The sequence below is a fragment of the Schistocerca nitens genome, chromosome 12 (assembly GCF_023898315.1).
Source record: "Schistocerca nitens isolate TAMUIC-IGC-003100 chromosome 12, iqSchNite1.1, whole genome shotgun sequence".
Classification (NCBI taxonomy): domain Eukaryota; kingdom Metazoa; phylum Arthropoda; class Insecta; order Orthoptera; family Acrididae; genus Schistocerca; species Schistocerca nitens.
In genome coordinates, this window is record NC_064625.1 from 170,684,116 (window position 1) to 170,709,291 (window position 25,176).

The window sequence follows — 25,176 nt, forward strand, 5'->3', positions numbered from 1 at the left end:
ACAGCAGGTTTTGAATGTTCGTGATTAGTCCGAAAGTAGGCCGTAATGATGAAACAGCCGAAGTTTTGTATTCACTCGGGAGCAGAACAAATAACGTAGTCGACTTTGAGGGACGATACCAAGTTCCTGGTCATCTCCGATGCAGAGGCCAAGTGCGAGTGATGCTGAGGGCAGACACTGGCGGTCCGTCGGTCGGCGGTGACGGGCGAGAGGCACGGGGTCGTACATAGCCAAGTTTCTGATTGAGACTCTCACTGAACAACTTCAGCTGCAGACAGCACGTGGGCCAGAGCTATCCGGAATGCTACATGTTGTGTACATAGTTCCGCGTACTCAGCTCGTACGCAACTTTCCCACTACAGCGCGCCCCGCTAAGCACAACAGCGCAGGCGCAGCGCTCGTCCCGTCTCCGCACTACGAGATGGCGCTGCCTTAGAGACAGACCAAATTTCTTCCGCCGATCCGCGTATTAATATCTAACGCAGCCAATGAGATTGCTGCTTACCTAGAACCTTCTCTCCTCGCGGATCACACTCGCGCAGTGATACCTGAACGCGCGAGGTATTATAACGAGTGTACAGACCTCCGATTAGTCAGTCTGCGTCAGTCTGCATTTGTCTGTACCAGTCTATAGTCAAGTTTCAGTCTGCACCTAATAAGATTACCATATTCCTGTACATAGCCATGAAGATAAATGTATAGACACTTTGTCAAGCATCAGAGATATGTGAGAATAAGATTAATGTACCAAGACCAAAGGAACTTCAGATTGTCAATTCTAAATAGCATCCAGAACCAAGTTAAGTAATGTTTATGATTGTTATTATTTTAATAAATGTGTGTGAAAATTAATCAAGTTCTGTTTAAAGTTGGTCACCGTCAATCTACTACTCTAAGCGTGCAAGTGGCATTTGTATCGTCTGACCTAACGGCAGAAGATAAACACGCCACGATAAGACCACGAGACATATTGCTGACACTCGCCTACTCCAGTCAAATAATCTGATGGTGTGTGTACCGAAGGTCTTACAGTACGCACACTACACTACATCACATTAGCGTATGCGTTCCTAAGCGTAAAATTCAATGCACATCCGCAAAACACTGAAGGTCCATGCAGAATCACTTAGCTACCTACGTCGTTCCTCGTATTAATCAGAAGATCATGGACAGCATTAGACAGTGTGAGGGGCGAGCCGCTTCTCCTCCTGTAGTAACGCGGCGTGTTCAGCCTGTGTCGATGCTGCTGCTGGGCGTCTGACGCCGTCTTAAGAGAAACGTCACTCATACAGCACATCGTTATCCAACGCCAGCGCGGCTTAACACTTACGGTGGCGGGATTTTTGCGCGGCGCGTATGTAGCAGAACTAGGGTACGCGCCGCCGCGCTCACCTTCTTCAACGGTATATACTTACATAGAATATATATATTATATCGGATATATATATCAAGATATGTACTTTGAGTAACAACAGACAATGGAATATACGATAAACGGGGGGCACGATTCCCGCCCCCCCCCCCCCTCCCGGACGTGTCAGTATTTGTTGGTGAATCAGTGACTGCGTTGTTTGGTATGGGTCCTTACCCACGACCCAATGGAGTTCTTTTTTTGCTGTGTGTATTATTTAATACAATTTTTTTATTTTCCATGAAGGACCGGTGACAGGAATGGAACTTTATTTTAATTTCCACAGTAACTGATGATTGTCGAAGTATAGAGGATAAAACTGTAGAATGACAATGGCGAGCAAAGCGTTTATGAACAAGAGAAATTTGTCAACATCGAGTATTGATTTAACCGTCAGGAAGTCTTTTCTCAAAGTACACTCCTGGAAATTGAAATAAGAACACCGTGAATTCATTGTCCCAGGAAGGGGAAACTTTATTGACACATTCCTGGGGTCAGATACATCACATGATCACACTGACAGAACCACAGCCACATAGACACAGGCAACACAGCATGCACAATGTCGGCACTAGTACAGTGTATATCCACCTTTCGCAGCAATGCAGGCTGCTATTCTCCCATGGAGACGATCGTAGAGATGCTGGATGTAGTCCTGTGGAACGGCTTGCCATGCCATTTCCACCTGGCGCCTCAGTTGGACCAGCGTTCGTGCTGGACGTGCAGACCGCGTGAGACGACGCTTCATCCAGTCCCAAACATGCTCAATGGGGGACAGATCCGGAGATCTTGCTGGCCAGGGTAGTTGACTTACACCTTCTAGAGCACGTTGGGTGGCACGGGATACATGCGGACGTGCATTGTCCTGTTGGAACAGCAAGTTCCCTTGCCGGTCTAGGAATGGTAGAACGATGGGTTCGATGACGGTTTGGATGTACCGTTCACTATTCAGTGTCCCCTCGACGATCACCAGTGGTGTACGGCCAGTGTAGGAGATCGCTCCCCACACCATGATGCCGGGTGTTGGCCCTGTGTGCCTCGGTCGTATGCAGTCCTGATTGTGGCGCTCACCTGCACTGCGCCAAACACGCATACGACCATCATTGGCACCAAGGCAGAAGCGACTCTCATCGCTGACGACGACACGTCTCCATTCGTCCCTCCATTCACGCCTGTCGCGACACCACTGGAGGCGGGCTGCACGATGTTGGGGCGTGAGCGGAAGACGGTCTAACGGTGTGCGGGACCGTAGCCCAGCTTCATGGAGACGGTTGCGAATGGTCCTCGCCGATACCCCAGGAGCAACAGTGTCCCTAATTTGCTGGGAAGTGGCGGTGCGATCCCCTACGGCACTGCGTAGGATCCTACGGTCTTGGCGTGCATCCGTGCGTCGCTGCGGTCCGGTCCCAGGTCGACGGGCACGTGCACCTTCCGCCGACCACTGGCGACAACATCGATGTACTGTGGAGACCTCACGCCCCACGTGTTGAGCAATTCGGCGGTACGTCCACCCGGCCTCCCGCATGCCCACTATACGCCCTCGCTCAAAGTCCGTCAACTGCACATACGGTTCACGTCCACGCTGTCGCGGCATGCTACCAGTGTTAAAGACTGCGATGGAGCTCCGTATGCCACGGCAAACTGGCTGACACTGACGGCGGCGGTGCACAAATGCTGCGCAGCTAGCGCCATTCGACGGCCAACACCGCGGTTCCTGGTGTGTCCGCTGTGCCGTGCGTGTGATCATTGCTTGTACAGCCCTCTCGCAGTGTCCGGAGCAAGTATGGTGGGTCTGACACACCGGTGTCAATGTGTTCTATTTTCCATTTCCAGGAGTGTATTTGTATGGAGTGTAGCCACGTATGGAAGTGAAACGTGGACGATAAATAGTTTGGACAAGAAGAGAATAGAAGCTTTCGAAATGTGATGCTACAGAAGAATGCTGAAGATAAGATGTGTAGACCACATAACTAATGAGGAGAAGAGGAATTTGTGGCAGAACTTAAGAAGGGATCGGTTGGTAGGACATGTTCTGAGGCATCAAGGGATCACCAATTTAGTACTGGAGGGCAGCGTGGAGGGTAAAAATCGTAGAGGGAGACCAAGAGATGGATACAATAAGCATATTCAGAAGGATGTAGGTTGCAGTAAGTACTGGGAGATGAAGAAGCTTACACAGGATAGAGTAGCATGGAGAGCTGCATGAAACCAGTCTCAGGACTGAAGACGACAACAACAATAATGTGTCACATCACAAATAACTTTAATATTGTAACAATTAAGAGCTCCTTTAACTCATAGCGACACACACTGACTCATTTATTTTACGATGATTCCTCGTCCTAAGAAGCAACGGCATCTCTCAGGTGCCGGCCGAAGTGGCCGAGCGGTTTTAGCCGCTTCAGTCTGGACCCGCGCGACCCCTACGGTCGCAGGTTCGAATCGTGCGTCGGGCATGGATGTGTGTGATGTCCTTAGTTAGGTTTACGTAGTTCTAAGTCTAGGGGACTGATGACCTGGCATGGTAAGTCCCATAGTGCTCAGAGCCAGCGTATCTCTTAGGCCTCACAAATCTGAAATGCCCGATAAGCAATAATTTCTCGACTGTTAAAAGTCTCAAGCCCTGCTACAGTCTCTAATTTAGGACCACGTCCTAAAGCGACAGTGACCCAACCATTACCATGTCGATTAGCGTCTGCGTTCCTAAGCGTAAAATTCAGTACACATCCGCAGAACACTGAAGGGCCATGGAAAATCACTTGGGCACCTACACCAGACTTTTAACACACTCAAAATGCAATTTTTAAAAATCCGTGAAATTCTTCTTGAGGAAAGCAACGGAAAATAAAGAGAATCCAAAAAAAAAAGGATGTAAAAGGAAATGGAACGAAAAGTCTTATTTAGTGAAGAAAAGGATGGTAGTGACTGTTTTGTTTGCTTCGTTTTCACCCTGAGTCAAGCAAACATGGATCCAGTGTATTGAATGTAAGAGTCAATTATGTACCTCTGCGCTAAATAGCTTTTATGTTTCTGAAAATTGTGGCGTGAGCTGTAAACTACTAGGCTAATATAGGATTTCTTTTAAATATTTATTTACATTTCGATTTTGGTGTGTAAATTGGTGTTAAATATGTATTAGTGGTTTATCAGTATCATTGTTTCATTTTTGTATTTATAATATGGCTTTATTATAGTTATAAAAATTTATACCTACAATATTTTTCTGAAAAGCCGCATGCGTACTAAAGACTCAAATTTTTGGGTTAACACGGGCAAGAATACCTATTAAGAGATTTATCAAAAGTATCCGAACACCAGTGTGTAATGTGAAACTGACCACCTGATGTAACGATGGGCGGACCCAGCAGTATAAAAGGAGGCGGGGAGTGTCGCGTCGTCAGTAGGGAGGCAGTGACAGCACGGTGGGTCGGGCAGGAGAGCTCAGTGATTTCCAGCCTGGACAAGTCACTGGATGTCACTTGACTAACAGATTCATCAGAGAAAATTTAACCCTTCTAAAGCCGCCCAACTCAGTTGTTGGCCATGTGGCTGTTAAGTGCGGTGACTGAGCGGTTCTAGCCGCTATTGTCTGGAACCGCGCGACCGCTACGGTCGCAGGTTCGAACCCTGCCTCGGGCATGGAGGTGTGTGATGTCCTTAGGTTAGTTAGGTTTAAGTAGTTCTAAGTTCTAGGGGACTTATGACCTCAGATGTTGAGTCCCATAGTGCTCAGAGCCATTTGAACCATTGTATTGGGTGCAAACGAGAAGGAACAGCCACCACGGGTGAACCAAGTCCACAGACACACACACACACACACACACACACACACACACCTCACGTACTGAGGGACAGAGTCGGAGGTTGATTTTAAAAAACCGCGTGAAACCAGCTGAATGAATGAGTCGCGAGATCCAAAGTGTTACTAGCAGTCGAGCTAGTACAATGACTGTGCACAGGGAGTTAAAAGGAATGGGGTGCACTGGTGGAGCATCTGCTCGTGAGGCACAGATTTCTGTAGCCAATGCTGAGGTTGTCTAGAGGGGGACTTCACTGGACACTGAGTGATCCATAGTGATGGACCTGCGGTAATCGGATGGAAGGGTTTGGGAGAAAGCCTGGAGAACATTACGTGCCATCGTGTGTATTGCCAACAGTGAAGTGCAGAGAGTTTGGTGTTACGGCCTGGGGGTATCTTTCGTAGCCTGGCAGTGGGGCCTTACTGCGCTTAAGGGAGAACGACAGGGTGATGGTCGAAAAAGACTCCAGATTTTTTTAATTACGGAATTAGAATGTATATACATTGAAGAATTCTTCCCCAAAATATAGTGCGCGAACTTCAAAAAGTTACGATTCTGTGAGCGTTCGAACCCGAGAGTGCACGGCCCGCCTCGGAGTTAGGGACCGGTTGCCACACGTCGTTATCGATGCCATCCCCCCTGTTTATATCGATTTGAGTAAACCTCCTTCGCTGGAGCGTTGTTTTACTGAAAATCTGAACGAAAGCTTCAATAGTCTCATTTGCAGATACGCTCCAAAAATAACATCCAGCCGAAGCGAAATTGTCAACATTGCTTCAAATCTGGCCGTCTGTCTATTCAGCGTAGGCCATAGTGCATTAATGCACGTGGAAAATGCCCTCCAAATCAAAATCGGCGATCAATTGCGCCGATTCTGTGAAGATACAGACGCCAGCCGCGATGCACTCAGCGGCGAGAAGGGCTTTGAGGACGAAAATGAGGGCTTATCAGGTCAAACTAGCAGAAAGCGGCTGCCCACTAGACGCGGCGATAGTTATTATAGACCAGGCATCGACGATATCCCGTAAGTTTCAAGAGTAGTCCCTTTTCTGATATGATAAAAACTTGCCAAATTTAAACGCCTCTTTCCAAAAAACGTCTTTTGCGACATGGTTGTGGTAGCACACGCTACAATTTTCATTACATTTTAATGATTTTGTCATCCTTGACTCAAATTGAATTCCCTTCAGTTCATCGTAGCCGATTTCTTTTTTATTTTTTCGGTCAAAAAAGAGGGTTCCAAAAATTGGCTAGTTTTTCCAAATATCTATAATTTCGTCAGAAACTTTTTTTTTCCAAATCACTACGATGGACTAGAGTTGCATCTGTGAGGGTCAGGGTGATATGTTAATTTCCTGTTTCAGATAATCACAATCTGAGTTACAGCGACAAACCGCCGATGTACCTCCTTTCAGTGCTGCCTCGGGAAAATCCCAATCACACACCGAAGACATTAATATTTTTCAATTTCAAAACACCAACAAAAACTTCAGTGTATGCTTTATTCATTTCAGCAAACCTCATTTGTCTACTACATTCCAGTACGGAGGGGAAAAAACCTGAATTTGAACAATATTTTCTTCCGTAAACCTGTCGTTCCCTTTAAAGAAAACGCTAAATGCGGAACTATAAGAATGCATCTTACAGCACTTCGGAGACGACGATGGTTCGTATCAACATCACAATGCACCCTGTGATGCAAGGCTTTCTGGGTAACAAGGTTCCTGAAATGGACTGGAGCGTCCAGAGTCGCGACCTGAAGCGGATGTAACACCTATGGGTTGAGTTAGAACACAGACTTCGCCCCCAGATACCTGATTGAAAGTTTTCCCAGCACAGCTGAAGCTGTCATAAAGGTCAATAATATGTGACTGGATACTTTTGAGCACATGGTTTAAGGGGCTCCGGAAAGGCTCAAAATCATGAAAAGTTCAATTTTTATTTTTTTGCGTTTTCTGAATCTGCAGACTATTACCTTTTAATAGATATATAATTTATTCAATTCCGAAGACTACAACTATTTTTAAATTTTTTTTGAAATGTGTTCTACATGGGCGTGACCCACTGTGGCGCTGTTAAACTTCTGTCAAATGGTGTTATTATTAACGTCCGTGTTCATCAGGTACATTTTAGTGATGTGAGATAAAGTATGTGTTGTGGCTAACCTGTGATGGTTCAATATATATCGCTGGTGTGATTGTCGATTGTTTCATGTTTATTTACTCTGTCGTTATCTCGAAAATATTCGTAATTAAATCTGTTTCTTGAGTCTCTGTTTTGTTGAAGTATAATAATGAGTAAAAGTAAAGTTATTAGAAATCCTCTGAAGGCTTTTAAGAAAAGGAGAAATGTTGGAAAGCCAAAGGTATGTGTTATTACTGTAAACAATAAAGACGATGAAAATCCCCAACATAGCTTGTGTCCCAAAGAAGAAGACGGTTGGTGTAAATATAACAAAGGATCGCTAACTGGTGAAGTGTACACTCATAAGCATAGTCTGCCTCATGCAATAATGGAGGTGATAAAACCTATTTTCAGAGACTTAGCAGCACCTGAACTGTTGAAAAAGTGTATTCACGGAAAAACTCAAAACCCCAATGAAAGTGTAAATAGTGTTATATGGTCGAGAATCCCCAAGACTGTCTTTGTTGGAATAGAAACACTTCACTTTGGTGTGTATGATGCTGTTGCGACTTTCAATGATGGCAACATTGTAAGGTGCAAGGTATTTAGAAATATGGGAATGAAGATAGGTTCTAACATGGTACGAGCGATGCTTGCTTTAGACAAGGAACGCCTTCGGGCTGCAGACAGGGCTGTAAAGAGTCTAGAAATACAAGCAAGAGTAAACAGGAGGAGGAACAAGAGGAAGCTGGAGGAGGAGTTTGCAGAGGATGAAGATAATCCATGCTATGGACCTGGAATGCACTAAAAAGTTAATCCAATCTTTGTCGCTCGATTCCCAAAACTTTTATTTTCTCATTCTAATTACATGTTTTCTAAGGATCTTCCAAACATATTTGTTTCAAACTTTCAGTAAATGTTACACAGTACCTTCTGCTTAATTTAACACAGCCTTTTTCCAAAAAACTGTATATTTTTGAATATATAAATAAAAAATTGCAAAAAAATGTTGTGAATTTTCATTACAATTGAAAAAAATCATCTTTAATAACTGAACTAAAATTTTGTAAAATCCCTGTGTTAAGTTGTAGCCCATATTCCAATAAATAATCTGTAAAAAGTTCAACTTCCTACTTCAAATACTTTGTGAGGAAAGATGTAATTTATAAGCGTTATTTTAACATTGCAAGTATAGGGCGTTCCGGAGCCCCTTAAGGAATGACCTAAAATGAACCTGCTAACACTGCTTCTTAAAAAATTATAGAACGTAAATTGTGATAACCTGCCCCAGTCCCTCTACTCGTTCCACATCAGTTCTAACGAAACTGGAATCTTCCAGGTAGCATATCAGCAAACAACCTGAATAACCGACTGTGTGCCGCACAACATTCTTGTTTGCTTTGTTCCAGACAACATGGTAGCCGAGAGGCGGAGATTGCAGGCGGAGGAGGAGCGGAGGCAGAAACAACTGGAGACACAGCTGGTGAGTTCTGGAGAAACGTGCTGGAGGAGTCACGGAGGGCGTCCGGGAAGGAGCGCGCGAAGCAAAACTGGGGGACAGAGGTCAGTTAGATCTAGGGAAGGCGAGGGCGCCATCGCGTGACGACAGTGCTACTATCGTACGAGAGAATACAACTTGGAGAGTCACGTCGTAGGGTGAATGGAGGGAAGCCTTGGTACACCATGGAAAAGCGGGGTTTATCGAGATCCTTAATACGATAAACGAAGAGTTTGTATCGGTACACACAAGTTATAATAAAAACAGGGGCAAAGAAGACAGGAGCAATAGAGATCAACACAGGAGTGCGATAAGGGTGCAGCCTCCTACACACTATACTCCGTACGCAAGATATGCTGCTGTTTCTCGATGAGCAAATACTTAAGAAGAGAGGAAATGATCTACAGGTTGCAAAGCATCAGCTGAATCCCCTAGCTAAGAACGATCATCTTAAATCTCAGCCGCGCGGGATTGGCCGAGCGGTGTAGCGTTTAGGCTGCAACATTGTACAGGAACATGAAAACAACATCGCTGAGAAATTAACCAATTGTAAGTTTCAACACAGCGACAATACCGGTTCGCGAGACTACAAAAACACGAGGATAAAATTTTGCCAAGTAATGGCTATCTCATTTTTTTCTATGCATGAAAAGAAATATCCTGACTTACTCAGCACACCCCAGCCAAAACCGCTAACGATAGAAACTTGAAATTGGCTGTTGATCTTCTACTGTTGGTATTCTTTAAAAAGGTATTTTTCGAAACTCCACGACTAAATGGGAGAAATAGGGGACGAAAAGTTTTTTGAAAATATGTCGCTATTAAGGCACTTTCGAAGCTAGAACTACGAAAATTGGTATTTGGTTTTGTCGGTCAGAAATAAAAAAAATACGACTTTCAGCATTTTTGGACATAGCGCATGAAAAGTTTAATGAAAATATTTCATTATGAAAGCATTTTTAAAGATAAATTTATGAAAATTTGTATTTTTCACCCCACGAGGGGGTACAATAGGGGAAGAAAATTCTATCAAAATATTTCGTTACATTAAAACATTTTTACAGTTAAATCTGTGAAAACTGGTATTTGAATTCTCGGTTACACACAAATGTGTTGGGGATAAAAGTTTCTATGGAAATATCTCTCGAAAAACTCAAAAGGTAGACTTAACAAACACCTTCGACTCCAGTTACCAGAATCGCTTTTTGGTCAGAAGTGCATTCGGAAAACACCATACTTACACGGCCTTAATTGGTGTGAAAAGTTTAGAAACTGTTGCAATTTATGAACTACATCAAAAAAGCTATTTAACTCTCATCATGACAAATCGACTTTGTCAGAATTGCATAGAAAAAGAAATGGATCAGTACGCAAATGCGAACAAAGCACTTGACGCTAAGCTAGTTCTAACATGTGGGACAGCATCTTGGACATTAACTAAGAACGACAAACGAAGATCTCTCTGAAAGAAAATGTTTGAAGAGAGTCACAGGATGTACCACCATACATCAAATGAAAAACAATGTTGTCATAGAGAGGAACTTAATACAAATTGCAGTAAAGAAAAAATAGCGGAGAGGTTGTATAAAATGAGAACAACATATCAGCAGAATGAAGGATGACGGATTACTTTAACAAGTAATCATTTATAAACAGATAGCAATGGAAGATGGATTCCTTCAGTGAAGCCAGAACGGGCTCCAACCTGCTCAGTCAAACAGTGAAGAAGAAGAAGAACAAGGCGGAAGAGGAGCTGGAGGAGAAGAAGAAGAAGAAGAAGAAGAAGAAAGAGAAGAAGATAGGCATCAAACAGGCAGCTCTAACGTTCCTGTTGATAATAGTGGCAATGCTAAAGAAACATCAAGAAGCGTTTACAGGATTCGTAGATCCATAAAAAGCGTACACGGTGCAAGACGTTTGAAAGTCACAAAAATTGGCGCAAATTGTTGGGGAGGATAGGTACTAAATATGTACAAGTGCCAGATGGGAACAATAAGAATGGATACCCAGGAAGAAGTCCTTGAATTGAAAAGTGTGAAACACAGGGCTGCAGTCTTTCTTCCATAGCGTTCAATCACTGCAGCGAAAAACCATAGATCGAATAAATGAAAGATTTGGAAGTGGAATTAAATAATGGGTGAAACTACACCGCCCCACACAACAAGCGATGCACCCAAAGGGGGAAGAGGAATCGAAATGACACGTAACGGGTTCAGAGCGTTGTGATGTATTCCAATGATTACAAAATAGCTACAGTCCACAAAGTTCAGTCGCCCCCGTAGCTGGCTGCACAGTACAAGGTGGGGGAGAGTTTCTAGAGTATCTCAGGACGAGGAAAGGCAATGGGCAGTGACAGGAAATTTGGGAAAGAAAACAATATCTAGTTTGGCCAACCTTACCAAGGAGATACACTGAAGAGCCAAAGAAACTGGTACACCTGCCTAATGTCGTGTAGGGCCCCCGCGAGCACGCAGAAGTGCCGCAACACGACGTGGCATGGACTCGACTAATGTCTGAAGTAGTGCTGGAGGGAACTGACACCATGAATCCTGCAGGGCTATACGTAAATCCGTAACAGTACGAGGGGGTGGAAATCTCTTCTGAAAAGCACGTTACAAGGAATCCCAGCCAAATTCAATAATGTTCATGTCTCGGGAGTTTGATGGCCATCGGAAGTATCTAAACTCACAAGAGTGTTCCTGGTGCCTCTCCATAGTATTACTGGACGTGTGGGGCGTCGCGTTGTCGTGCTGGAATCGTCCAAGTTTGTTGGAATGTTCAATCGACATGAATGGATGCAGGTGATCAGACAGGATGTTTACGTACGTGTCACCTGTCAGAGTCGTATCTAGACGTATCAGGCGCCCCATATGACTCCAACTGCAAACGCCCCCCACCATTACAGGGCCACCACAACCTTGAACAGTCCCCTGCTGACATGGAGGGTCCACCGATTCATGAGGTTGACTCCATACCCGTAGACGTCCATCCGCTCGATATAATTTGAAAGGAGACTCGTCCGACCAGGCAACATATTTCCAGTCATCGGTGTTGACGGCAGGCGAGAAGTAAAGCTTTATATCGTGCACTCGGCTCCGACAGACCATACTGATGATGTTTCGCTGAATGGTTCACACGCTGACTCTTGTTGATGGCCCAACGTTCAAATCTGCAACAATTTGCGGAAGGATTGCACTTCTGTCACGCTGGACGATTCTCGTCAGTCGTCGTTGCTCCAGTTCTTGCAGGATCTTTTTCCTTCCGCAGCGGTGTCGCAGATTTGGTGTTTTACCAGATTCCTGATATTCACGATACACTCGTGAAATAGTGGTACGGGCCGGCCGGGGTGGCCGAGCGGTTCTAGGCGCTACAGTTTGGAACAGCGCGACCGCTACGGCCGCAGGTTCGAATCCTGCTTCGGGCATGGATGTGTGTGATGTCCTTAGGTTAGGCTTAAGTAGTTCTAGGGGACTGATGACCTCAGAAGTTAAGTCCCACAGTGCTCAGAGCCATTTGAAACAGTGGTACGGGAAAATTCTCACTCCATCGCTACCTCGGACATCCTGCGTGTCATCGCTCGTGCGCCGATTATAACACCCCTTTCAACCCAAACTCACTTAAATCTTGATAACCTGCCATTACAGCAGCAATAACCAATCTAACAGTTGCGCCAGACGGTTGTATTATATAGGAGTTGCCGACCGCTGCGCCGTATTCTGCCTGTTTACGTATCTCTGTATATGAATACACATGCCTATACCAGTTTCTGTGGCGCTTCAGTGTACGTATTGATTATAGCGGGAACTGATACCTTTATGCTGGCGAAACACTGAACTGGACAGCAAGTAGCAAAACTACAGTACGTCTACATGCCTGGATGAAAACTTTTTCAAATTCGTGAAGAATTTGAAAAAATGAAAATCTTCTCTTGGACGCAGAAAAAGGCGGGGCTGGGTAAGTTTACACATGGCTCAGCGGGCAGTAGGTTACTGTATTGTTCGCTGTTGAAGTTCGATGGTAGCTTCATGATGTGGTCCATACGAAGCCAAATGAGAATACCTGCAAAACTTCATGAACAGAGCCTCATGCCAATTTCAACAGACCCATGTTCTCCAGTTGCCGATCGTCATTGTGTACTGGCGCTTATGTTGCCAGGGCAGCTTTTCGTAGGTAGTGAGCGTTCATTGGTAGTGTTCATGGAGCTAAGCTGATCATCTTGCTGTGTAGCATAAAGGAGACACCAGTGGTGCTAGGTACTAATTCGCCAAGGTCCCTGTGCAGTGTGGGAGCAATAAGCGGGTAAATGTACTGGCAATGGATGCAAAGCCTCATCGTATTTGCACCACACTGGTTCGGTGTCTCACTATTTAGAGATTGTTTCTGTTAACTTTCTTCATAGCAATATTTGTGACCTACTCTCTTCTCCCGATATTCCAGGTTCTCCTTCAACTCTCACAGAATTACACTGACGAGAGTAGAAAACTTGTTTTTGTTAAAATCACTATTTTTTGCCTTGGCTATGTAAATATATAGCGATTCTCTAACTTTGCTGAAAAAATATTCCATCGATCATTCACTGCAGCCAAAATGTTATTCATAAATTTCGTTTACCTAAAATTTAATACTAATGGCAGACTTTACCTGTATCTTTGCAAAAAGGAATAGTACGTATTTATTGCTTGCACTCTTTACTTTCGTCATTCCAAATTTCTAAGGCTTTTCATGTCAGCTTATATAAAATCAGTTCTTCAGAGATATTCATTGATATATTTGTGACCTTTTTTCTACTATATTTCTCCAGCATATTTTTAACTCCTCTTGTATATTAAAAAAAATCTTGTGACTCCATTTTATTATACTCTTCACTAGTAATAACATACAATGTGTAACACATTATCATACAACACAAACATAACACCATACTGCACACTCATGCTTTTAAGTTATCTACTCATGGCAAATGCACTAAGGCACAAACCTCACACAATGTACACGAAACAACAAAATTCTTACCAAATAGGTGGCTGAAGCTATTCCTCAATACTTCCTAGCAAACAATGCTACCCATCTACATCCACATCTGCAGTTCACTGACCACTTTACGATGTGCGGTAGGTGGCGCTACTGATACCGACATTAAATATAGTGCTTTGAATGGCAAAAATAACTTGGAAAATAAAACTTTATACACTACTGGCCATTAAAGTTACTACACCACGAAGATGACGTGCTACAGACGCGAAATTTAACCGACAAGAAGAAGATGCAGTGATATGCAAATGATTAGCTTTTCACAACATTCACGCAAGGTTGACGCCGGTGGCGACACCTAAAACGTGCTGACATGAGGAAAGTTTCCAAACCGATTTCTCATACACAAGCAGCAGTTGACCGGCGTTGCCTGGTGAAATGTTTTTGTGATGCCTCGTGTAAGGAGGAGAATGCGTACCATCATGTTTCCGACTGATAATGGTCGGATTGTAGCCTATCGCGATTGCGGTTTATCATATCGCGACATTGCTGCTCGCGTCGGTCGAGATCCGATTACTGTTAGCAGATTATGGAATCGGTGGGTTCAGGAGGGTAATACGGAACGCCGTGCTGGATCCCAACGGCCTCGTATCACTAGCAGTCGAGATGACAGGTATCTTGTCCGCATGGCTGTAACGGATCGTACAGCCACGTCTCGATCCCTGAGTCAGCAGATGGGGACGTTTGCAACACAACAACCAACTGCACGAACAGTTCGACGACGTTTGCAGCAGCACGGACTATAAGCTCGGAGACCGTGGCTGCGGTTACCCTTGACGCTGCATCACAGACAGGAACGCCTGCGATGGTGTACTCGACGACGAACCTGGGTGCACGAATGGCAAAACGTCATTTTTTCAGATGAATCCAGGTTCTGTTTACAGCATTGGAAGCGTGTATTCGTCATCGCCATACTGGTGTATCACCCGGCGTGATGGTACGGGGTGCCATTGGTTACACGTCTCGGTCACCTCTTGTTCGCATTGACGGCACATTGAACAGTGGACGTTACATTTCAGATGTGTTACGACCCGTGGCTCTACTCTTCATTCGATCCCTGCCAAACCCTACATTTCAGTAGGATAATGCTCGACCGCATGTTGCATGTCCTGTACGGGCCTTTCTGGATACAGGAAATGTTCGACTGCTGCCCTGGCCAGCACATTCTCCAGATCTCTCACCAATTGAAAACGTCTGTTCAGTGGTGGCCGAGCAACTGGCTCGTCACAATACGCCAGTCACTACTCTCGATGAACTGTGGTATCGTGTTGAAGCTGCATGGGCAGCTGTACCTGTACACGCCATCCAAGCTCTGTTTGACTCAATGCCCAGGCGTATCAAGGCCAGAGGTGGTTGTTCTGGGTATTGATTTCTCAGCGTCTATGCACCCAAATTGCGTGAAAATGTAATCATGTGTCAAGTTCTAGTACAATATACTTGTCGAATGAATACCCTTTATCATCTGCATTTCTTCTTGGTTTAGCAAGTTTAATGGCCAGTAGTGTAGTTCAGTAGATGACAATAGACGAACTGATTTAGTATCTCACAACATTTGATACATCCAGAATAATGCATTTCTATTTCCTTTAACAGTGTACAGTAAATAAATACAAACAAGGCAGGTGAGATGAGCGACAGCTTGTCCTGCTGTCTGGCTATTGGTTTTCCACTAATCAGACACGTGACAAGGGAAGTATATGACACAGACCTCCTCTGCTCTCACACTACTTAAAAATAATATGTAATTCACGTGATGTCACGCAGCTCTGAAGAGATGCAGTGTGCCAAAGAATTTGGTGGCTCGAGATGGTATGGCATATCTGGCACCCGGATGTTGTTTGGTGGAAGTGCTTTCTACCACTGTCTCCAGGCTAGGCATTGGAGTACCCTTACACAATGACATTTCTCCGCAATCCTCACAAGAGGGAATTATGGACTTCTCCGCTCACTTCAGCTTTCTTTCTGTTTACACAATTTATTGGTCAGTGCCCATGCATCACGTTTCCCATCTTATTTCCACCAAGGTATCTCGTGTTGGCCGGTTATCACACAATGATGAAACACCATATACCATATGTAAGTTGTTCGACACTGCGATATCCGTGGACACTTAAGGTATTTATTCTATGACTGTCCATCAGTGTATTACACACAGTTCTCACAAGGGAACCTCCCCATCGCACCCCCCTCAGATTTAGTTATAAGTTGGTACAGTGGATAGGCCTTGAAAAGCTGAACACATATCACTCGAGAAACCAGGAAGAAGTTGTGTGGAACTATGAAAAAAATAAGCAAAATATACAAACTGAGTAGTCCATATGCAAGATGGGCAACATCAAGCATAATGTGAGCTCAGGAGCGCCGTGGTCCCGTGGTTAGCGTGAGCAGCTGCGAAACGAGGGGTCCCTGGTTCAAGTCTTTCCTCGAGTGAAAAGCTTAATTTTTTTATTTTCAGACAATTATTTTGCGAAGCTGCACAGGTACACAGAGCAGTATTGTTTCCGTGATCGTGTGTCAATTATTAAAGTTCACGCACTCACACATAATCAACTTCGCTCTCCAAAATTCCAGGACATGTTCAGATTTCCTTGGACATATGCATGATTTGACGGTCTACACGCGGAAAAATTTGAAAACGTTAAAAACACATGTTTTGACAGAGCACAGGGAAAACTGTGCGACTGTGAAACTGTTGCATTCATTTGTTGCAGTTTATGTGATAAACTCTTATGTTTTCATCACTTTTTTGGGAGTGATTATCACATCCACAAGAAAACCTAAATCGGGCAAGGCAGAAGAATCTTTTTACCCATTCGCCAAGTGTACAAGTTAGGTGGGTCGACAACATATTCCTGTCATGTGACGCACATGCCGTCACCAGTGTCGTATAGAATATATCAGACGTGTTTTCCTGTGGATGAATCGGTTGACCTATGACCTTGCGATCAAATGTTTCCGGCTCCCATTGGAGAGGCACGTCCTTTCGTCTGCTAATCGCACGGTTTTGCGGTGCGGTCGCAAAACACAGACACTAAACTTATTACAGTGAACGGAGACGTCAATGAACGAACGGACAGATCATAACTTTCCGAAAATAAAGAAATTAAAGTTTTCACTCGAGGGAAGACTTGAACCAAGGACTTCTCCTCCCGCAGGTGCTCACGCTAACCACGGGACCACGGCGCTCCTAAGCTTACATTCTCCTTGATGTTGCCTATCTTGCGCATGGACTACTCAGTTTCTATATTTTGCTTAATTTTTTTCATAGTTCCACACAACTTCTTCCTGTTTTCTCGATTGATCTGTGTTTAGTTTTTCAAGGCCTATCCACTGTGCCAACTTATAACTAAATCTGATGGGGGTGCGATGGGGAGGTTCCCTTGTCAGTGTTACTGTACTGAATTTCTGAGTGGCTAAGCCGTGTTCCAACAGCAGACTGCTGCTAGAGTTAGAGGACGTTTGACGGACCACGGAGGTAAGACTTGTGGTGGGTGTTGTGGACAGCTGCTACTGGAGCCGCCATGGGGGCGGCCTGGCCCCGGAGGCGCCCTCTGGAGGCACCCGCGCACCGTGGGGCTGCGCTTCCTCTACTCGCTGGTTGGTGTCGGTAAGGCTCTGCGGTCCACCTGTGCACCCGCCACAGCCAGCCAGCACACAGCGCCACGCCCGGCACCGCATGCGGCTGAGTAGCGCTTGTCCGGCGTCACCAGACTCTGGTCCAGTGCCGAGTAGTGTGACAATGTCAGTTCTGGCCTGAAGTATCCCAGAATTCCACAATTCCTCCCACGTGACACACTAACCCAGTGCGAGTAGTAGGGCGACAGCAGTTCTAACCAAAAGTGTTCTTGGGCACTGGTAGCAACATCCCTCCTGGTTCCTGTGCAGCTGACAATAGGGTGTTATGGAATGGTCTGCCTCTTTCAATTTTCTTTCTACTTAAGGATTTGTTGGTCAATGCCCAGGCATCAGTTTCCTGATTCATTATGAGACAATAATGAAGACAGTATTTTCAAAGTGAATTTTCTCCAAGAAACGAATATTTTAAGAAACATATCTTAAATAAGATACTTAATTTTCGTTTCTGAGGCCTAGTTTTTCATACATGGCTCCAACTTTATTTTCTGGATGTAGAAATATGGAAAGAGAAATCTTAAGCACTAGGAAATGTGTAGGTAACAGATTTCAGGTATTGAAGGTGTGTCACTTTTGCCACAAAACCAACGAACTTTTCTATATATTGCGATAAAAAACAAGTTTAATTGTTATTTGTTTAATTGAAAAAATCAAATACCATTTACATCATCTCCAGCACTATTAAAATTACAAGATTTACAGAAAATACTTGTTAAGCTGGAAACATCAAAGAAAAGTGGTTAACTGTAAGCAAAGCATTAATAAATCATTATCACCTGGAAACAGCATTCACTTGGACTGAAAAAAAAACTTTGTTATATACTGACATAGCATGCCAATCAGATATATCTAATTCACTTAAAACCTGATTCACAAAATCCAACTAGTCCTGCCTAAGGCTTCTGTTGAGTGGCTCTATATCAGCTGCAAGGCAAGACCATTTTTGTCTTGTTTTAACATTGTAGCCTCATATATTACCAGTAAATCAGAATAACAGCAAGAGACTGACTCCCAGCTCACGCCCATCATGCTCAATTGTTTGTATTTCCTGTACAGAAATGTGTCAGCATGGATAAAGGTACAGAAAGAAAATTTCTGATTCCATTTCCAAGAGATTAAATGCTACACTGAAAAGAAAAAGCAGTTAGCATGGTGGGAAAATGTGTCGACACTATTATGGAACTACATACTGAATACTGGTCTGATTGTGAGATGGAATACATCACTTTGGAAAGAAGCTCTTCATTATTCTAAAAAAAAGCATCTTTGAAGATTAGATTTCTGAGTGCTCTGAAGTACCAAACATTTTTGGTTTATTAACATATTTATCAGTGGTCAATGAGTAGTATAATAGGAACATAACTGTGAAGCTGCTGGTTCAAATCCTGCTGGTAGCAGTTTTCTTATTTTAATTTTAATTTCATTTATTAGCAAATGGAAATATGTTTTCTGAATCATAATTTTTCAATAAAATCAAAACCATTGTGCTTTTAAGTACTGTATTCACACAAAATTGTGAGTATTCACAGTAAATTAAAACTTGGTACAAGTATCCAAAACACTGAACATAAAATAAAATACTTCCTATTCTAGACATAGAACACTATTATTTTTGAAGATAATTTTGTTTACTCAGTAAAAAGGCATTTTGCATGTTTATCAAGTTTTACTTAATAATTTATTTTCAACAAGCAGTAATTAAAAATAAAATACACTGTTTTTTATTAAAAATTATAAACCTTTATTTGTTAATCAGCATTCAGAGTTCCTAATAAGTAAGGAATTTAAATGATGGTAAAAAATATTTGATTCTAGGGAGACTCAGGCCAGCAATTCAGACTACACACTCAGCTACCATGGATGTACCAGTAATCTCCACATGTTTTGTACTAAACAGTGCAATGTAATCTAATGTTCAAAGGAGTTTCCTTGCGAATTGCATTGAACTGGCTTCAGAAATTGATGTCCAAGCAATGACCTTTAAATTATAGAAGTGAGAAGAAAATCGAAGGGTCAGCAAACCTTAGGGGGCCGTATCCAGACCCCAACCACCACAGTTTAAACAAGTCAGTCCTGCTCATCCTCTCTAACCTTAGACCTAAGCCATTTAGCTACCCCTTAGTAGGGTACATGCTATGCACTGGAACACCCAAACCCCTTCATAAGTTATTACAGTTAGCAATACTTTTGACCAGACCCAGTACCTTAAAAGTGCTGCACCATAATACACTCAGGCAGACCATATCTGCATGTGCACAATTTAAAAAACTAAAACTCTGTCATGAAGTTTACGCAAAATTGTGCATTTTAGAAACTGCAACACAATGAATAAATCATCATGAGAGAGAGAATACAAATGTCTAGTAATTGCATAAACAAGTTATTTGAATTCTGCAACTGAACTACTCAACTGTAGTGAATGTCATTTGAAACTATTTAGATGTGAAAACTCTACATCATGAGACTGAAGGACTGTGTAGGCTGTTTTTAGCCACTGGCATAAAGCAACATCAACCCAAGGCAACAGCCAATCATTGCACAATACCATACCTTGGTAGATCGTTCAACCAGTCTCAAATCCATCACAGACCACATTTGTTGTTTTAGTGATGTGTCTGAGAAACTAATATGGCGAGAAATAAATATTTATTTTCTGTTCTGTTAAGCATGGGAATGGATTTAACAATTATACGCTTCTTTTAGTTAGTGGGACGACCAATATTGGTAAACAATTTGTCATTATTTATTTTACACAGTAAAAAATGAGGAAACAAGATAGCAAAGATGGCAATGTATCTTCTCGAAAGCAGATTGATCAAATGATACTGATATATTGTTCTTGACAGTGTAGTTTCCCATTGCTACAAAAACATCAACTCAAACCACAAAAAAGAATAAATGAGTGACTAAGAAATATTGTGTATGACATTATGGGACAAACTACTACATATTAGCATAGGAAATAAAATTTCCTGTGTATTCGTATGCCCATGATCATTGTGAATAACTTGTGAATGACACCATCTAGGTAGCTTAATATGCCTTTACTTATAATGTCAGTTTGTATACTGCCATTATCAGATCAAAGCTTAGAACTTGTAAAACAATGTTTAGTGTCAATGTCAATTAAGATCCATATGTAATTGACACCCTAATGTTGCCTGAGAATTTATTTAAGTTATGCAGAAGAATTAAGTACAACACTATAAAGGGAAACAGTGTATCACCTGAAGATCTATTTCAAAAAGCCTGTCTTTTTGTAGCTCTGGATGTCTTTCAGAACACCCATGGTATTTTTGGTAGTACATCATGTGCTTAAGAGACTTTTCTATTTTATGCGATGTTCTTTTCTGATGATGAGTCAGTGTGTTGTAGTTTCCATTTCTATCAAATTTGTAAAAGGCCAACTGGTCAAAAAACACAGAAATAATTGTTACCATACCTATAAACATTCTATAAACACATTTGCACTTGCTTTAAAGCCACTGCAGTTCACTCATATCTTTAAAAAACACCATTATATACTGATGAGGCCCTAATTCTTTCCCTATTCAGTTTTAAAAGCTTAGTTAATCATGTATTGATTATGAAATTAAGTACATACAGAAGAGGCACTGAACAATGAATAAGTGATGGATTCTTGGTTTAAGTTACAATTAAATGATTGAATACAAGCAATATTTTGTTGGAAGTAGCTAATTTGAAAGAATGAAACAGGTATGCCTAAGAAAGTGAATAGTAGGACAGTAGTTAAACAGAACAGATCAAAATAGGCTGGCATAAACACATCTTTATTAGAAGAAAATGTGTGATAGGCGAAGGTCAGTGATGGCAAAATAAATTCATGAGTGTTCACAAGAAGAACTGTACAGGGTTAAGGGTAATAAATAACTGTGTTTGTTTTGAGACAGTCAGAATGCTGGAAAATGTCTGTAGCACACGAATTTGTCACAGCGTGTACTTATAAGTTATTGAATTTTATAGCCATTTCAATAAGGGAAGTGGTCAACTTACATAACTCTATACATGAATTACTCAGTTATCTGGTAGGAAAAAAGAAATGCCATTCTTTTCACAACGATGAAAGGAAGTTTAACATTTTTCTTTAATATGTGCGAACACCAAGTCACCTTGAGTAACTTTCACAGTCATGATACAAAATATATAGAAGTGGTACACAAGTAATAATTGCAGAAAACAATGTTATAAAGCATTTATAATCTCCATTATTATAATTTTCTTCAAATTTTGTGTGCAAAAAGTAAGAAAACACTTCAGTTCTTTCTCTCGGAATGCCGTTGTGTATCAGCTGATCAATAATACAGCAAGTGAGTAAACAAGACAGAAATTATTAAAGGATACCACAATGTGAGAATGTCCTCAACAAAATGTAAAACTATTTTGCTGAGTTCTTTTTTGCATTGTACATTTCATTCCAATGTGTCATATTAGAATATTATTAGTGAAGTGTAAATATGCTCACATGCTCACCCTACGCACTTGCTGCTCTGATGGAATAAAATGCATACTAAATTCATCACTAATAAAAATGAAAAAATGTATCCTAGAAAACTAGCTAAACAAATTTATGCTCTCTGTTATCACATAAATTATATCATACTGGGATTAAAAATCAATTTTAAATTCATTCACTTATTTCACAAATATCGAATAGTCCTATACATGTCTGATCACATTTTTTACTTGTATGTGTCAGTCAGTTAGGCTTATTATTTTGAAATATTTATATATTTCATCCAGTTGTGTACTTAAAAGTAATGGCATTGCTTGTGAACAGAAGATCAAGTAGTAGTTCTACAAAGGAAGTATATCTTTCAAATTTGAAGATAATAATAATAATAATAATAATAATTTTGATACCATTATGTTTATAATAATAAATATAGTAATTTTTAATAGTAATGGAAAGTACCTGAAACATCAATGTTTTATGCATAATAAAATATATTATGAGATATAGTAGTTAACAGAGATATTTCTGGTACACTCTGTATTTCATGAGAATATTATGTTACTAAGAATGAATTCACTTCCTTTTAGCCAAGCACTGCAGTGTTGATTATATGAGACCAGTCAAAATTTGGTGGCGAAATGGGACTTAAACCCAAATACCTGTCTTTGACTAGCACACAGTTTTAACTTATCATGCAACGGATGGGTACAATATTAATATGCAGCTACTCATGGAGTTTCAGTGTGGGTTGTAGTTGTCATATGACAGCGAGACTTGGTAGATATGCCAATGCACTGATGCGGAACCGATTTATGTTGCCAGCATATTTTGTATTCGTGGTGTCAATTACATGTGTTTCTCAAGTGTTTCCTGTGGCCTACACTGTCTAGTCGTTCAGCGTATTTCGTTTAATATTGTATCGCGTTTGTGATAATCTTTACTTTTGATCTCAAAACGTGGCTTCGGTTCGTATTGTTCAACTGAAACACTTGGGTCTTCTCTGCACCAGGTTCCCAGAATTCAAACTCCTTTCTCTTCGGAATCACTTTGACAAGGTGGTCAGTGACCTCATGGAAAAATGACTGAGGCTGCCTATGGAAAAGTGGTTGTACCTGGGCATGCACCTCTTCATCCGAAGCAAATCGACGGTTACGAATGTCTCTCTTCAGGGCTCCAAAATGTGGAAATCACGTGGGGAGAGATTGGGACTGTATGGAGGATGTGTAAGGACTTCCCAGCGAAACTTCTGCAGCATACTCCAAACTAAGCTGAAACTTCCTGGCAGATTAAAACTGTGTGCCCGACCGAGACTCGAACTCGGGACCTTTGCCTTTCGCGGGCAAGTGCTCTACCAACTGAGCTACCGAAGCACGACTCACGCCCGGTACTCACAGCTTTACTTCTGCCAGTACCTCGTCTCCTACCTTCCAAACTTTACAGAGCTTCTGTAAAGTTTGGAAGGTAGGAGACGAAGTACTGGCAGAAGTAAAGCTGTGAGTACCGGGCGTGAGTCGTGCTTCGGTAGCTCAGTTGGTAGAGCACTTGCCCGCGAAAGGCAAAGGTCCCGAGTTCGAGTCTCGGTCGGGCACACAGTTTTAATCTGCCAGGAAGTTTCATATCAGCGCACACTCCGCTGCAGAGTGAAAATCTCATTCGCCAAACTAAGCTGTTCGTCAAATGTCGATATATCGAAATTTCCTACGAAAATATCGATATATGGCGGCACCGTTTCTCCGCCAGCGTATCAGTATCGAAATTGCAGTATCAAGTGTTGATATTTTTATTTCATATTATATTTTTTTCGCAATTTTCGACCAATATTTGAAGTTGTTCTTGTGAAAGTGTGGTTGAACGTAATGTCACTTTCACTACTTCTTGAGCTTTAATCACGTCCAGTCTTTCTGTTTGACTGTGGGAAGCACGTTTAGGTGTCAAGAAATAGCACACCAGTTGCGTTAAAAAAAAACTATTTCTGAAGCTACTTGTGTGCTATTTCTGCACATCGGCATTGTTCAAAAATAATTGCTGAAAATGATGAACAAAAAATGTAGATGAGAAGATTGGTCTTTGTGGTGGACGGAGAGGTGTTAGGGCATGTGATGACGTAATCGGCGCTCGTCGCTAGCAACGTTTAACTTCACCACACTGAAACTGCTGGATGGCTGGCGTTGGCAAAAATGAAAAAAAAAAAAAAAAAAACAGGGAAGTTGATTTGAAGTGTTCCAGACAAATACGATATGTGAAGAAACCAAATGACGGAACCATCTGACACCTTTTATTGTGCCATTTACATGCAGTTACCATTGCCAGCAAAGTGTTTATCGCCAAGCGTGAACACGCATCATTTTCCTTTCAATCCCTACTCTAACGGAGGTAAACAGGCTTCTAGGTGTTTGGCGTACAGAATACCTAATAATAAATCAATACTTAAATATACAGCTCTAAAACCGGCAGTATATTTACAAAGTGCAACCGATATTTATTTTTGGCCGGTACGTCGATATTTTTTTCACCGATATATCTATAACTTGTCGGATATATCCCAGGCCCGTAATAACGTTTTTAAAAATATCTATATCGGAAACCCGATATTTTTAGACATGTCAACAGCCCTAGTCCGAACGACAGGCATACCAGCTCTGGGAAAGACATGACAACCTTTTACTTTGACTGCAAGCGCCCGATGCTGGTTGCTGATTGACTTTCTGATACACGCCGCCACAGTTAATGCACAGCGACATGGACGCTTGGCAAAAACTGAGATCCATCATCATATCGAAACACGCGGGACTGTTGAGGACGGTATCATTCTGTTGCAGCATAACGCCCGACCACGTGTTGCCGAGGTTCCTTGGACTGCACTACAGAAGTTTCGCTGCGAAAGCCTAACAGATTCTCTAGCCAGGCCCGATCTCTCCCCACGCGATTTACATATATTTGCAGTTCTAAGGAGAGGCATTCACAGCCATCGATTTGCTTCGGACAAAGGAAGTTCATCTACAACGAAACACAATTATTGCGTTGGAATTACTGTTTCATAGTATAAATGACTTTCATATTATTTAGTAAGAGTAGATGCACTATGTTTGCAGATAAGTAGTAATTATCTTGCCAAGTCGGTCACCGTGTCTAAGTTGGGTCGTTTGTTCGTATACAACCTATTAAAGAAGTTTGTCTAGGTTTCTTTTAAAATGGCAAGTCAATG

General features: G+C 42.2%; 1 protein-coding gene across 1 annotated transcript in view; it reads left to right on the forward strand.

Moving 5' to 3' along the window:
* Nucleotides 1–25,176, forward strand: part of LOC126215277 (uncharacterized) — a 310,447-nt gene that overhangs the window by 252,695 nt on the left and 32,576 nt on the right. The window contains exon 5 of the mRNA XM_049941966.1: nucleotides 8,745–8,818. Coding sequence (XP_049797923.1) covers nucleotides 8,745–8,818 — 74 coding nt within the window. The remainder of the gene's footprint in view (nucleotides 1–8,744; nucleotides 8,819–25,176) is intronic.